The sequence below is a fragment of the Chrysemys picta genome, chromosome 18, assembly GCF_011386835.1.
Source record: "Chrysemys picta bellii isolate R12L10 chromosome 18, ASM1138683v2, whole genome shotgun sequence".
NCBI lineage: Eukaryota > Metazoa > Chordata > Testudines > Emydidae > Chrysemys > Chrysemys picta.
Genome location: NC_088808.1, coordinates 6,692,631 through 6,708,076, shown reverse-complemented (window position 1 = coordinate 6,708,076; position 15,446 = coordinate 6,692,631). Strand labels below are relative to the sequence as shown.

Below are 15,446 nucleotides of genomic sequence, written 5' to 3'. Positions count from 1 at the left end.
CACAGGAAAAAAAGGTGCCACCCGCTGCAGGAGCTGCCACCGCAGGATGCATGCAGCGGAGCCTGAAGACCCGGACGTGCTGGGAAGCGCCGAGTGAGTGCTCAGGGGAGCGGCCGCTCCCCCTGCTCCCTCCCTAGCTACGCTACTGGGTACCAGATGACAGAACAAGGAGTCATGGTCTCAAGTTGCAGTGGGGGAGGTCTAGGTTGGATATTAGGAAAAACTTTTTCACTAGGAGGGTGGTGAAGCACTGGAATGGGTTACCTAGGGAGTTGGTGGAATCTCCTTCCTTAGAGGTCTTTAAGGTCAGGCTTGACAAAGCCCTGGCTGGGATGATTTAGTTGGGAATTGGTCCTGCTTTGAGCAGGGGGTTGGACTAGATGACCTCCTGAGGTCCCTTCCAACCCTGAGATTCTATGATTCTATGATACCTTCTAGGGTGTTCTGCTTCACTGCCAGAAGCCACACACCTCCTAGCTTGGCTCCGGTGTAACTCTCTTCATAAATTCTGAGCTGCATGCCGCAGTGTCTGTACCAAAGACTCTGCGCTGTAATAGTGAGAATCTTTTGCTCCTCTGTCAAAAAATCTTCCTCCTCGCAGCGCCCAATCCCCAGCAGAGCTCCCTTAATGGCCGTGTGAGCACGGCCCTTGGAAATACTAAACCCTGGAGCAAATACAGACTTGAGGAGTCACCACACCTTTGCTTCCCACAAACAGACCTTGACTGGCATGTGTGTGTGTTTGGGGAAAGGGACTAAAAGGGAGCGTGTGGATGATTAAAACAGATCTGCAACATTCATTCCAGTGAATATTCCCAGATGCTTCTTTGTTCCCGGACCGGAGAACAGGAGGCTGAGGGACCACACAAAATCTTTGTCTTCTCCACTACAAAGAACAAATCCCACTCACACAAAGTTTACTGTTGGGGAATAGCTTTATTTCCAGCAGGAACATCCAGACGCAGCTGCGGAATGATTCCTGTGAGACAAAGACATGCAGCTGTCCCCTCACCCTGCTAAACAGGCCTGAATTTCATTTCAGAGCGTTTAAGGGAATATTGGTCCCCTTTCCCTGTGCTCCAGAACACACCGTGATGAGGGGTTTTGTGTTCTCCCGGCAAATATCTCCCGTTCAGGTTGGACTGCAGGCAGTCCTTGAACCACCAGGCTCCCTCGTGGGACACAGCACAGTTAACTGAATTCAGACCATTGTTGCGGTCTTTGGTCGAAAACATCATGTCCCTATGGTAGGTTAAGGCATCACCTGTAAGAAAGAGATGTAGCTTTCTCCCAAGTTGTAATACAATAACTAGCTCTCATATTGTGTTTTTCATCAGCAAACCTCAAAGAGAGTTACATTATCCTGATTTTATGGATGGGAAAACTGAAGCACAGGGAGGGGAAGTGACTTTCAAGGTCACCCAGGAGACCAGAGGCAGAGCCAGGAATAGAACTCCATTGTCCCAAGTCCCAACAGAGTGCGCGATGCACTAGTCCACATTGCCTCCCTCCCTGTAGTTCAGTCTCCCAAATGCAGGGCCTGGCCTTCCAGTGTGGGGATTGCTCACTCCCCCTGTGGGCACTCCCAACCCCTCACAGTACAGGAGGGAGGCTGCTGTTTCACTCTGGAGGCCTCTCAGGAATGGGGAGGAAGAGGAAACTTTTTACAACAGTGCTCCGAGAATGACACATTCAGTCTTGCTTACACTGGGGTTTTAGGCTCAACTATCTGGACCCTGAAAACTACCCCTAAGCTTTACCGCTAGGGTCAGAACCAGGATGGCACAAATCACAAACTTTGGCTTCAAATCCAAATGTTCCCCAAGTTCCGGCAGCTTAGATCAGGGATTTTGGTTCATCCCTTTCTAGAGATGAGTCCAGCTACAAAGTCCAGTTCCCAACTACCCCCAAAGTTCTGGTTGTTCAGATCCAAGGGATATTTTTTGGCCACATTTCAAGCCAAAACTTTCAAACCCCTCTAAACAGAGGCCTTGTTCCTGAGCTCTCTACTCAGACCTCATTTGCCCCAAATCCCATTGATCTCAGTGTGACCTGACACTTTGGGCTGGGTAAGGGCCTCAGGATTTGAACTTTTGGCTGGTGACAGGAGGTGCTAGATGGAAAGTATAGAAACCTGAAGCCAGTCTGGGTCCATGGCTCTTGGCAGAACCAAAACCCACCACTACAGGTTCAGGTTAGACCCTAGGCCCCGGCAAAGTTGGCACAGCAATGAGCACAGGATGTACTTCCTGCTCTGTGGGTTGATCTAAGAGCACTTCTGTGATTGGTGCCAGTGTCATGGGTCCTCAGTGGTGAGTGAAATTGGGAGCCATGTTCCAAGGGGATGATGTTCCCTCCCTGCCTTCATGGGAGAACTGCTGGGAAGGAGAGAGAGGGGAGGTGCTCATTACCCCACAGGTAATCAGAGGGATAGAGCTGAGAAACTGCCCCATCCCGCTGGGAGAAGAAGAGGCGATGATGCTCTTCCTCCTCCTTTTGGTGAATCCTCTCCAATGCATTTCACTGCCCCCAAATGAACCCAGCTGTCGGAGATTTCAGAGCATGTTCTCAGTGTGTGTGAGGGATGCCCAGGAATCCTGTTCATTAACCCAGTGGCACATAAGGGGCCTGGGACAGAGCTTTCAGGTGTTGTCTCGGAACCTGAGCATGTGCTTCTCGAAGTGGCTAATTTCAGATTGTGCAGACAGGGCGGAATTTACTTTGCTGCTGCCCCAGACTTCAGCACATCTCAGCTGAATTTGCTATTCCGTCTTAGCTGTGATCACAGTAAAACCCAGCCAGCACCTACCTGCTGTGCCATTGAGAAAGTCTCCCAGAATCAGCTTATAGTTCTCAGATTCTCCTAAAATTTGGAATGATTTGTACTTGGCAAAATACTTCTCAGTTTCAAAATCCACGAGGTCGACGCGCAGCTCATTATTTCCTGTTAAAAACGGGAAGAATATCAGCAATTCCGTGTGTTCCACTAATATTTTTCAGCATCTGGGTTTGTTACATCATTCATCCACCAGCCTATCCCCATATGCTCAGACTGGGATGCCTTTAATAACCTAGTTTCATGCCCCTATCTCTCCTGTCCATTAGCAAACAGCGCTCACAGCTAACATCTGCGCTCCAGCTAAGTGATCAGAATCTATAGCATCCATCTCTCTATGGCCTCTGCCGGTACCAATCCACTGACAAAGCAGCAAGGGACAATTTCAGCTCCTGTCTTAGCTCTAACGGTTCCACGGATAGTCTTTGTTCCAGTGAGTAGGACAGAACGGTACATCTCCAGATCTGTTCACTTAATGCTCTGTAAGGTGAGCTAGCCTTGACCGGAGCCCAAAGAGCTCCTGTGTAATCCGTCTCAGAAGCTTTTCCTTGCAGGTTTCTGTGTGTCAGGAACAGCCAGTGGTGAGTCTGGGAGCAGTTTCACTACAGCTGGTGTGTACCAGCATAGTCCAGTGGACAGGATGCACAACTTGGACTTAGATATGGTCCTCATCATGGCTCTTCTACGACCTCATCTCTGCTTCCCTCAAATCGCCATTCACCAAGTGGGGTTAATGATACTTACCCTCCTTTGCAAAGCACTTTGAGATCTACAGATGAAAAGCACTACATAAAGCTACCATATTATCATCACTCTGGGCCATGTTACCAAGGAAACGGAGGGCATGGTGATTATATATATATATATATATATATATATATATATATATATATATATATATATATATATATTAAATTGCATCTGTGATTTCTTACCTTGAGATGTTAGCAGGTGAATGTTGTCGTTCCCCAGCCAGAATTCCATCTGCTGGTTGCCAAAACCTCTCTTGTATGAGTCCCAGTCACGGAAAAAATCCTCTGAACCATCCACCCGTCTCTGGAAAACCTGCCAGGAAATTAGAGAACCTTAGGTGAAAAGATGGTCGCATTCATTTTAGCTGTATGTGAATAGCTGCTCGGTTCTTCAGTTCTTCAAGGACAAGTTGTCAGCGTAGTACGCACTATGGTTAATCAGAATATGTGTGAACATCTATGTAAGAGTTTAAAATGTACCCCATAATTTGGACATCCTTTTCATCAGCTGTTTGAGAAAGGAACAGCTGGTGAAAAGGGTGAAGCTGAAAGCCTTTCCCGTGACCAAATCTTGAGGTCCTTACTGAGTTTTTAGTCATTCCTTAATAAGGGGACAATCCCATGGAAGAAAATTGGAGTTTGCCCTAGTGGAAGCTCAATAAGGCCCTTAAGATTTGGTCCAATGTAATTAAAGTCACCATCATCAAGATCCTTCTTAATATAATTGCACTGAAGAAATGGGCCCTGACCCAGCAGAGTTCTTAAGCACATGCTGAACTTCAAGCATGCGCCTCATCTCATTGGCTCAGACTATACATGTGCAGGTGAAAATCTCGGCAAGAACTCATTGCCATCCTGAAACACACACACTTGTTCTACGCAAGGGCTCCTGGGGAGGCTCCCTACGCTCTAGTCTCACTTACAGTCCATCCGCCTCCATCTGTGGCCATGTCACACAGCACAGTCATGGCAGTGCAGGCCGAAGAGTAAACGGTGTACCAGCCGCTCAGCGTGTTCCCTCTGGCCAACAGCTCCTTGCAGCTCGTCGGGCCTGGGCAAAAGGGGCATTTAAAGCAGTAAATTATACTGCGTCTGAATGGTTTTACTGAGGCAAAGGCAACTTCTTCTGACAATGAACTGTTCTCAGGCTCGGGCCCTACACTGATCATTTTTGTATATATCCACCCCAGACAAAGCGTAACTGTTTTACATACACAGCATTTTCATGGGTTTGCTACAGAAACCCTGGCTACCATTGAAAAACAACGTCGCTACAACGTAAGTGTCTTTGTGGGAATTAATTTTTCAGCATCACACTGGAAATGCGAACTCCACCTTTCCTCAAATGGGCTCCCACGGCCTTTGAAGCTGGATCATCTGTTCTCTGGGCCAAATCCTGCCTGCCTGACTCCGGTGAGTGACTTTGCTGCTGGGAGTATTTCTTTGGGTAAGGCAAGCAGGAGTCGGCCCCTTGTCATTAGCAGCAGGTGTGTGTAACTGCCCCCCCTCGTCATCCTGTCCTGCTAGCAAGGATAGAACTTCTTCTACCGAAGTGAAGGAAGTTTCCATACCCCTTGCCTTGTGGGCTGCCCTGTGAGGTAAGGGCCATGTCCCCTGCCATTAGAGCAAACACTCACCCTTTTTACACAGCAGGTCTGCCAGCTCCTCCTCTGTGCAGGAAAAGGAACACAATGGCAGTGAAATGGGAGCACAAACAAAGCAGTGTGTTGTTTCTAAACAGCTGTTCACTCCTGCAGTTTAATAGTTCTGACTATTTATTTCAGACAAAATGTTTCAGAGGCAAAGAAAGAAAAAAGCCAAGTTAGAAAGAGACCAGCAGCTTAGCTATAGAAGGAAGTGGAAATTATGAAAGGAGATGTTTAAAAAAATGAAGCCAATCATTTCAATAGTTAAAGAAGACACAGTTAGGGTTTCCACTCTGTTTCCCTCGCCTTGATTTGTAAGACAACACACAGGAGCAATGAAATAGAGAGAAAGGACCAAGTTTGCCTTAACTGTGTCCTGTTTAACCTGTGTCCATTGCTAACCAGTGGACTAGCTTAGACTTGCTCTGATCCGGTCTTGGGGCCCGGTTCTTCCGGGCAATAAGCTCCTTCATCTCCCATTGGCTTCTGTGGAATAGGGGATGGGTTCAGCATGTGACGGGAGACACAGAGCACCTCACGTGTTGTGCCCTTACAATTAACAGACAAAACAGTCAACCCAACTGTCAGTCCACGTGCAAACACACTGAGCAAACTGGCTGAGCCAGAGGAGGTCAAACCTTGCTCCCACTGATCTCAAAGGCAAAACTCTGATTGACGGCAATGGGAGCAGGACTGAGCCCAGGATGGGAAGATTCGTACAAATCAACTAATTATCAAGTAAAAGAAATATTCCCTCTTCAGTGCACGCTTGTACCTGCTATTGAGAGGAGGTTCATTCACACATCAGTGGTGGCTGAACAGGCCCTGCCATGCTGTGCAATCGGGATAACAGAAACCAGCATCATGTCTGGCTATAGAGAGAGAATCTGGGTCCCACTCCCTGTGACTTAACCCCTGAAAATTCTCACTGCTTCCTTTTCCTCCTGAGAGCACCGCGGTGCTGGGCGCATGAGCTGAAGTGATTGAACTGGGGCCATGTGTTCCCAGGCAGATGCATGTAGGAAGTACAAGAAATCATAAGTTACTAATGGTCCCTCTCCAAAAGCTGAGGCAGTGAACAGCCAAGCTCCCCGACAGGTTATGATGCCTCGGGCCAATTTGCTACTTTAAAAAAGTGCCAGGCAAATGAACAGTATAAAAACAGAGAGACACACAGGTTTGGGGAGTGTTGTTTTTAAAACGCTGGAAGGACCATGGAAAATAGAAAGTATGAAACCTGGATAAGCAACAGAGCCCAGTGCACAAAAAATGCAGCTTCAAGCACTTTCCCTTTAAACATTTAGGTGAGCGTGGGGGGGGGGGAATGTGGCCCCCAGTTATTCACACACTTATCCGAGGTCTCTCACCTTTCAGTCCACAGCTCCCAGGATCATCTTTTGTTCCTGATCACAGAAAAAATAATCAGAGATACGGGATTTGTTGTTTCGATTCTGTGAGCTCAGTTCTCCTGTACAGGCACTGCCCTGATCTGGGCGCAGCCTGGAGCCCTGCCCTGGTGGAACTCCATGTACGTCAGGGAAGTGCAGTGCCCCAGAGACTTTAAGAGTCCACTTGCTCTTCCACCCATGAAGGTGACACCGCATGTGCATATCCTCTGGCCAGTGTGGAGGGGAGGGGAGGACATAGTCCAGCCCACCCAGGGCCGGCGCAACCCATTAGGCAACCTAGGCGGTCACCTAGGGCGCTACAATTTGGGGGGTGGCGACTGCGGCAGTATTTCAGCGGCGGGACCTTCCGACGCCTAGGGCGGCAGAAAAGCTGGCAGCACTCCTGAGCCCACCAGCTTTGTACAACGTTAGCAGCCCAGAGTCGCCCAAGCCCTGCAGGGTCCTTGTCCCCCTTGCATGGAAGCCTTAGAGCAGGAAAAGCAGGTTGCACACGTACCTCCATCCCTTGCACTTGCACAACTGCCCAGAGGCTGGGCACATCTGGCCCTATGGTGATGGGCACTTTGGAAATAAGAGGTAAGGTATGGCCAAATTGAGGAATATGTAGAGGCGGGTAAGCTAGATTGAGTGTGACACACTCGGGGATTTGCTACAATATAACTATGGTACCTGTTTCTAGCAATGGTGCTGCTGCCAGTGTAGACACGGCCCAGGCTTTTCATGACACGGTGCTAAAAACAGCTGAGCCCACCCCTGTTGCTGGCCCACATGGAGGTGCCCTAATGGAGAATCTCAGGTCTGGGTTTTTACTACGTTGGGCCCCACTCTCGGGGAAGGTAAATGAGTGTGAGTCTGAATTGGTGTAAAGGGAGCTGGGAGTAGTGAGTTACACCAATTTAGACTCCCTTATTAGCCTCAGGGTAGGTCTATACTTCGATCTAGGGGTGTGATTCCCAGGTCAAGGAGACAGACCCACTAACTCTGATCACACTAAAATAGAACGTAGCTACAGCGGCGCGAGCGGCAGGAGTGACCAGCTGCCCTGAGTATGTGCCCATCTCAGATCATGGGCATGTATTCGGGGAGGTAGCCTCTCCCATCGCATGTGCAGCAGCATGTGCTGCTCTCTATTATTAGCATGCTAACGCAATCAGAGCTAGCACCTCCTCCAGCTGAAATAGGCTGGAAATCTCAAGGATGGGGGAAGAGCTCAGAATCGAGATTCCCTAGTGATCAGTTTTCCTCATGGTTACCCCAATACAACCTTGTTGATTTCACGAGGGTTATACACCATTGTAACTGAGAGGAGACCCTACCCCTTTGGGGTATGCATTGGGGAAATGTACCATGGAGGGAAGATGCAAATGGATTAAGAATCTCTCCTGCTATTTAATCACAGGCTGAATGAACAAAGTTGTTCTCTGCTCTTTGGTACTTTACCTCTTGCCCCTGGTGGTCCTCGTGGTCCAGGCATCCCTGGTTCTCCTGGTGCTCCAGGAATCCCTGGAGGACCAGGCATTCCTACAAACACAGGAGTCTCAGAATTAATATTTGACAGCTGTAAGTAGGGGATGATATTTTAGGGTTGAACAAGGGAGAGGGAGAGGGGAAGGGCAGTTTCTACAGGTCACTCCCTAGTCCAGATTTCAAAAGTAGGGTTCGATTTTTCACTCTGCCCCTTTGGCGATGGCAATAGGAAGTGGGAATAGACCAGTACCTTGCCTGGCCCTAGCAAAATCTGCCATTTCCTCTGTGTCTACCACATTTGCAAATCAGCCCTCCTGTTCCCACAGTTCCTCACGGTGCTCTGGGCAGTACCATGACCCAGGAAGCATTTGCAGCTGGTTGGCAGAGATCACTGGACGAAAAGGCTGAGGATACGGTACTATGATGGGATCTCTATGAGGGACTCCTCAGGACAGGGATCAAAGGAGGAAGAGTTAGGGTTGAGTGACTATGTTATGCAGAAAGTATCATCTTAGCTTCTGGTTAATTCCTGGTTTTCAAACCTATGTATTTTGTTTTTTCTTCTAATGCTAACTTCTCATAAAGGGGTGTGTAAGGGGACATCTGTCTCTCTCTGTCTATAAGGGCTTTATACTGCCACCCATCAGCACAGTATCTGAGGGCAGATCAATAGCGACAGCAAAGGAGGTGCACAGCTCAACAGGGAGGAGAACTATCGCAAGGCTCTCACCCATCAGTCCAGGGGCGCCAGGAAATCCTGGTTCTCCTGTTTGAAAAAAAAAATTCAAAAGAATGAGCAGCGATGATTTATTTGTGGCTTAGACACCATGGACCTGATTCTGAGCTCTGACCCTGGGGTCAATCAGAAACAGCTTCAATGAGTTTATTTGCGTGTGAGAAAGAATCCAGGCCCCAGGGGTGCAGCTGCTCCTCCTGGGCACAGTCCGGCACAGGGGACAGCGCAGACACACCACCTTAGCGGGAGCTCCAGGAGGCACGGTCCCAGCTGGGGACCCCGGCGGGCACAGCACAGAGCTACCCTTGAAGAGGACCCAGGAATTACCCTTCTCTGAGACTGGCCCAATCCACTCACTGAAGGTGCTCAGACATGAAGCTGTCTAGGGTGGTGCGTTGAGGGTGAGGCAAAGCCGTGCCTTCACCACTGCTCCACGGCAGTGAGTGGAGCTGGGTAGCGGCAGAGAGGGACACGCTTCAGTGACACCAGTACCCGATTGGTTCCAGCTGGGGTGTTCACCAGTGTAAGCGAGAAGAGAACCCACCCCTTTGTGCATGCACTTTTGGAAAGATCCACGCAGTCTAAAAACCTCCCCTGGATAGTTAACTCACAACTTTCCCCTTTGCTCTTTAGTATTTTCCCTCTTGGCCCAGGATCTCCTGCCATTAGAAGTGGAGCCTAAAAGCACAAAAGATTCTGAATTAATATTTTATTATTTTACCTCTTTGCCCTGGTGGTCCTGGCGCCCCAGGGAACCCTGGAGGACCCATTACTCCTACAGGCACAAAAGACTCCAAGTTATTATCCTGCATATGACAATAGGGAATTATTTGTTAGGGTTAAAATGGGGTGATGGGCCAGTTCCTACATGCCTCCCCCAAAGCCAGATTTCAAAATTAGAATTACATTTCTTCTCTGCCCTGGTCCTCAGATCCCCCACTGACGTTATTGGGAATTTCCCTCGAGCCAGGAATGCAGGATCAAGCCCCCTTTCTCAGCTCTTGCAAAACTGGCCAAATGGAAGGCCAATGACAAATGTTTTCAGTGCTCTCAGGTGGTCGGTTTGCAAACAGAAAGCCTTCAACCGGCCCCTGAGCGTCCACTGCCAGCATCTCCATCACAGAAAAGGAGCCATTTCAATTAGGGTGACCCTATGTCCCATTTTAGTCCTTTTTTAAAAAAGTTAAATTAAAGGAGATATCCTATCTCCTAGAACTGGAAGGGACCTTGAAAGGTCATCAAGTTGAGCCCCCTGCCTTCCCTAGCAGGACCAAATACTGATTTTGCCCCAGATCCCTAAGTGGCCCCCTCAAGAATTGAACTCATAACCCCAGGTTTAACAGACCAATGCTCAAACCACTGAGCTATCCCTCCCCCACATACCCTGACAAACCCAACTTTTTTGACAAAACTGGGCAGTTATCCATTTGCTCTTGTCAACTGACCATCAGCTGGCAAGAGAAAACCGGAGAAATGAACGGCTTCGCCAAAAAAGTGGGGTGGGACCCCTAATGTGGTACTGCAGAACGTGCGGGGGTATGGGTGGCAATGCTGCCCTGCGCTGGAGGAAGACATAGGGAGAGCGGCTCAGATGGGTGCCCACGGCCGGCCCGCTACTCCGCTGCCCGAGTCCCCCCCCCCCCGCCCCAAAAAAGTTGTGACGGCCAGGACAGGGCCTAAAAAAGGACGGTCCCTGACAAAATGGGACATATAGTGGCCTGCAGGGTGGGGGTCTGGGGCCAGCCCCAGGTGCTGGGGGGAAAGGGGGACCTCAGCCAGGCCCTGTGCGGGCGTGAGGCAGCGAGGGCTCGGGCCAGACCAAACCAGGCCTGGGGTGTCCCATTTTCCCTTTGGGAAAATATGGCCCCCTAATTTCAGGTCCTGACCTCTCCTCTAGAGGGCAATTGCTGGAGTCCTTCTGCCACCCCCAGATGTGTGGAGGAGCAGAGCCAGCAGGATGTCTCAGTGCTGGTGATGGGGGAGAAGGGGGAGAGTCCAGGGAGCCTAGTGGAAAAGGTCACATGGAATCTTACTGGTTGAGGAAAGTGCCACGGTCCTGTGTGGAGAGGGGGGAGGGTGGCAGGAGGGGGGAAGTTAAAGGAGGGGGCAAAGATGGTGGAAAGGTGGCAGGGGCTGCTGGTGTGGGGTTGGATAAGAGGAGGGAAGTCAAACTATTTGGCTGGAAAGAAGATAAAACTGAAGGAATAATGAGTGAATTTGTAGTGGAGGAATTCAGCCTGGTCACAGAGCTTCTGCCAGAGATGCTCAATGGCAAGAGAACTGGGGTGGAGGAGGAGGTGTTGGGGGGTAACCCTGGGCTGGGACTTGGCAGGATGGGCCTTGACATGGGAGAGGGGAGCCAAGGAGATGAGGGTGGCGGAAAGAGTGGGGTTAGGGATGCCAAATTTCTAATTGTACAAAACCAAACACCCTTGCCCCCCCCCTACCCCGCCCCTTCCCTGAGCCCCACCCCCACTCACTCCAGTCCCCCTCCCTCCGTTGATCATGCTTCCCCACCCTCACTCGCTTTCACTGGGCTGGGGCAGGGAGTTACTGTGCAGGAGGGGGTGAGGGTTCCAGCTGGGGGTGCAGATCCAAAGTGGGGCCACAAATGAGGGGTTCATGGTGCCTGAGAGGGCTCTGGGGTGGGTCTGGATTTAGGGTATGGAAGGGAGTGAGGGCTCCGGCTGGGGGTGCGGGCTATGGGGTGGGGCCAGGGGATGAGGGGCTTGGGGTGCAGGAGGGGGCTCCAGGCTGGGGCCGATGGGTTTGGAGTGCAGGAGTGGGCTCAGGGCTGTGGCAGAGGATTGGGGTGCCTGAAGGTGTGAGGGCTCCAGCTAGGGGTGCAGCTTAGGATGAGGGGCTTGGGGTGCAGGAGGGGGCTCCGGGCTGGGGCCAAGGGGTTTGGAGTGCAGGAGTGGGCTCAGGGCTGGGGCAGGAGGCTGGGGGGCAGGGGGGGATGCAGGATCTTGGAGAGAGTTTGGGTGTGGGAGTGGGTTCCAACCTGAGTCAGGGGGTTAGGGTGTGGGCGGAGGTGTGGGCTCCGTCCGGGCGGTGCTTACCTCAGGCAGCTCCCGGTCAGCAGCACAATGGGGCTGGCAGGCTCCCTGAAGCAGCCAGCATGTCTGGCTCCTAGGCGCAGGGGCGGCCACATCCAGGTGGCTCTGTGCAGTGTGTGCTGCTGGCAGGTACCACCCCTGCAGCTCCCATTGGCTGCAGTTTCCGGCCAATGGGCGCTGCGGAACTGGTGCTCAGGGCAGGGGCAGCACATGGAGCTTCCTTGATTGCACTTGTGTCTAGGGGCTGCACATGTTGGCCACTTCCGGGAGCCGCGCAGAGCCAGGGCAGGCAGGGAGCCTGCCTTAGCCCTGCTGGGCCGCCGACTGGACTTTTAACGACCTGGTCAGCAGTGCTGACCAAACCCACCAGGATCCCTTTTCAACGGGGCGCCTGGAAACCCTAAGTGGGTGGAAGGAATCACTGCCACAAGTCACTGGAGGGGAGGCAAGAAAAGGCCAGGGAAGGGGGCTGAGAGCAGAAGAGAATTTGTGGATACCGATGGATTGGAAGTCCCAGAAAGGTCAGGCGGGAGATGCTGAGGTGGTGATCAAGCAATGCAGAGACCAGAGAGGATGCAGTATGTGGAGAAGACCAGAGTGAGCAGCCATATTGGTGAGAGGGGAGCTGATCCGGGGCTGCAGGTCAGACAAGGAAGTCAGGGGCCAGACACAATGACGTGGAAGATGACGTCACCGAAGATGAAGGCGGAGGATTGTGACATGTGGAAGAGCAAGGAGGTAAAGTGAGGAAGGAAGGGGGGTGACAGACCGCAGCAATATGGAGCAGGAGGCTCAGGTGGAGCATTGTTCCAAGGAGGAGAAAGAACGAGAGGGAGGACTGAGGGTGAGAGTTGGGACTGGTACAGACCAATGTCCCACCCCTGTGTTTGCAGGAGGATTCAGGATGAGGGGGATGGAAGAGGAAAAGGCCACCACAAGGTGTCCGTAGAGGCAGAATGGGAGCCACAAACCCAGGTCTCTGTGAGAACCAGGAGACGGGAAGAGTGGGAGCGGAGACGCTCACAGTTGGCTGTGATGTTCTAGGATGGATTGAGCATTCCCAAGGCAGCAGGAAGGAGGCCAGGAACAGGTCTGAGGTGAAAGAGGGAGGCGGAGCTCAAGGGGGTGGCAGAAAAGGTGCCAGAGAAAAGGATCAGGATTGAGGCAGGAGCAGGGCTGGGGCAGATGTCTCCAGAGACAGCAGCACGGCAGGAATTGGAGGTGAAATGTGGTTGTGACAGCAGTGACCCCCCACTGGCCATTCTAGTGACCCCAAGGGACTAATTCCCATCAACCCCCCAAACAATCTTACCGCCAACATTCCATTTCCCATCATCCCTGCCACCGTATCCAATAGTGCACTAGCTTTTGTGACCTGCTCCGTACTTCACTGACATGGTAAAACATAGTAGTCAAGGAAAGCCAAGCAATGGTGGGTAAATAGTATAATGGCTAACGGGGTCGGGCTGGAGACTCTTGCCTATATGCTCGGGGTCTTACTGATCGCCACATTTGGGGTCGGGAAGGAATTTTCCTCCAGGGCAGATTGGCTGAGCCTCTGGAGGTTTTTCGCCTTCCTCCGCAGCATGGGGCGGGGATCTCTAGCAGGAGGGTCTCTGCCGATTGCAGTCACTAAAAACAGGATTTGGGGACTTCAACAGCAGAGTCCAGGGAAGGGGTAGGGACGGTTTTATGGCCTGCAGCATGCAGGGGGTCAGACCAGATGATCATAATGGTCCCTTCTGACCTTAAAATCTATGAGTCTATGAGTCTATGAGACATTCCCTATTCCCTCCCCCCCCACCCCGCCCACATCACTATCAGGGCAGAGAAAAGGAAACGGACATGATTTCAGAACAGAAATATGATGAAGCCCAACTTCTCACCACAGGGAAGAGATCTGTAGGGTGACCAGAGTGTTTCACGCATCACCATCCAAAGCGGAGTCTCACTCTGCTCTGGGGAACATACCTGGAAATCCAGGAAGTCCTCGTGGTCCAGGAATTCCACAGCACTTTGAATTCACCTCTGAGGAAAGAAATTAATCAATAAGTGACATTTCTTGAAGTCACAGGATCCCAAATATTTTGAAAATTCCAGTGGTAAATAAGCTCAGCAAATCGAGGCCAGCTAACACTAAGCTGTTGACCCTGGTGCAAACTCCATGTTGCACTGGTGCAAGACTTTTGCATTAGTGGCTTATCCTGTTGTTACCACACTGAGGTATTTACACTGGTGAGAATTTCCCTCTTGAAAACGGGTCCTCAGAACCTACAGATCGCTCTCACTGGCTCTCAATTAGATCAGGCTGAAAAACAAACACCACAATTTGTTCACCTGTTTGTGCCTCATCCTCAGCCTTACAAACCGCTGCTGCTAGACAGAATAAAGCAAGGAGGGTTTGCTGGGCAGCTCTCCCCATGACGCTGGTCTCTGCAACGGCAGCTCCACTAGACTTCTCCTCTTCTCTGCGTTAGCCGTTCACCACTTGCAGCCTTTTAGAGAGCAAATAAATAAATATTCATGAACTCTCTCCCCTCAACTCTCAGCTCCTCCCACCAATCTGCACCTTCCACTGGTTTCTGCTGTGTCTGCTCTCTGTGTGATTTCTCCACCATCTCCCTTCACAAGGTCTCATGTTGTATTTCTACAGTGTCAAACCACAGTCATTCCCTTCTTTAGTCTCCCTGGATTTCCTCTTTGAGAAAGTGTCTTCCCTCAAAGCAGCGATTCCCTGATGGGGGATTATCGATTACATTCTGCTCAGTAAAAAGTGAACTAATGTGCACCGATCTGGTGGTCCGGGCACTAAAAGCCCCCAAAAGGCAGCTGAGTAACAAATCCACTTTTCATATAGTTCATGCTCCCTAGTCAATGGGTCCAACGGAATTTAAAAACAAAACCACTTGGAATTACCTTGTTATGTTCTACCGCCATGTCAGATCTCAAGAGCAGGGGGCTGTAGAAATACTGTGGTCTAAGCCAGCGGGTCAGAAACCTTCAGGGGCCAGTGACTGTTGTATTAATTTAGATGGAATAAATGCCCCCCAAAAGTCAAAGGTGGCAGCATGACCGTGTCATTGTTCAGCATTAAACCACATTGGACAAGGTTTGAGGTTTGGTGTACAGAGACCTTAGTAGCATGACAAACTCACCATTAAAAAGAAACCCCCCTTGTTTGACAGTTTTTAGTAGCAGAGATGTTAATAACTGTCCTTTTGGGGAAAAGGAAAGAAGGCAGCTGAGATGGGCTGGAGCTCTCTAATCCATTTTCTAGAAAACAAGTCAGGACAAACACCCTCGAAAGGAGAAAAAAACAGCAAAGACAGAAAATGCAGCTCCTGGCTCTGGCTTTGATTTTCATTTTTAACCTCCCTGCCAGAGAGACAAAGGCCCAGAACATTGTCTTATTAGCCAGAAACTTGTATAGCATAGAGCTGCTTAAGGCATTGCTTTTAGCTGCCTCTGTCTGGTCACAGGCTTACAGTAGTGTTGCAAAAGCCAGACTCTTCTTAGACAGAAGGAAAAAGGAGAGGGCTAG

At 50.6% G+C, this 15,446-nt stretch overlaps 1 protein-coding gene across 1 annotated transcript; it reads right to left on the bottom strand.

Moving 5' to 3' along the window:
- Positions 1–916: 916 nt before the first annotated feature.
- Positions 917–14,413, bottom strand: LOC101953548 (ficolin-1-like). Its single transcript, XM_065572349.1, has 11 exons — positions 14,243–14,413; positions 13,877–13,933; positions 9,568–9,621; positions 8,841–8,876; positions 8,084–8,164; positions 6,602–6,637; positions 5,226–5,258; positions 4,512–4,639; positions 3,772–3,901; positions 2,810–2,944; positions 917–1,264 (listed from the first exon to the last, which is right to left on the bottom strand). Exons 1-11 carry the CDS (start codon positions 14,325–14,327, stop codon positions 1,017–1,019), a joined length of 1,023 nt encoding a protein of 340 aa, XP_065428421.1. The 5' UTR covers positions 14,328–14,413; the 3' UTR covers positions 917–1,016.
- Between the last annotated feature and the right edge of the window lie 1,033 nt (positions 14,414–15,446).

Coding starts and splice junctions, on each gene's coding strand:
- LOC101953548 (XM_065572349.1), bottom strand. CDS start 14,327: ATGGGGAGAGCTGCCCAGCAAACCCTCCTTGCTTTATTCTGTCTAGCA. Junction 8,165..8,840: donor TGGCGCCCCTGGACTGATGG/GTGAGAGCCTTG, acceptor CTGTGTTTGTAG/GAATGCCTGGTCCTCCAGGG. Junction 6,638..8,083: donor AGGACCACCAGGGGCAAGAG/GTAAAGTACCAA, acceptor TTCTGTGATCAG/GAACAAAAGATGATCCTGGG.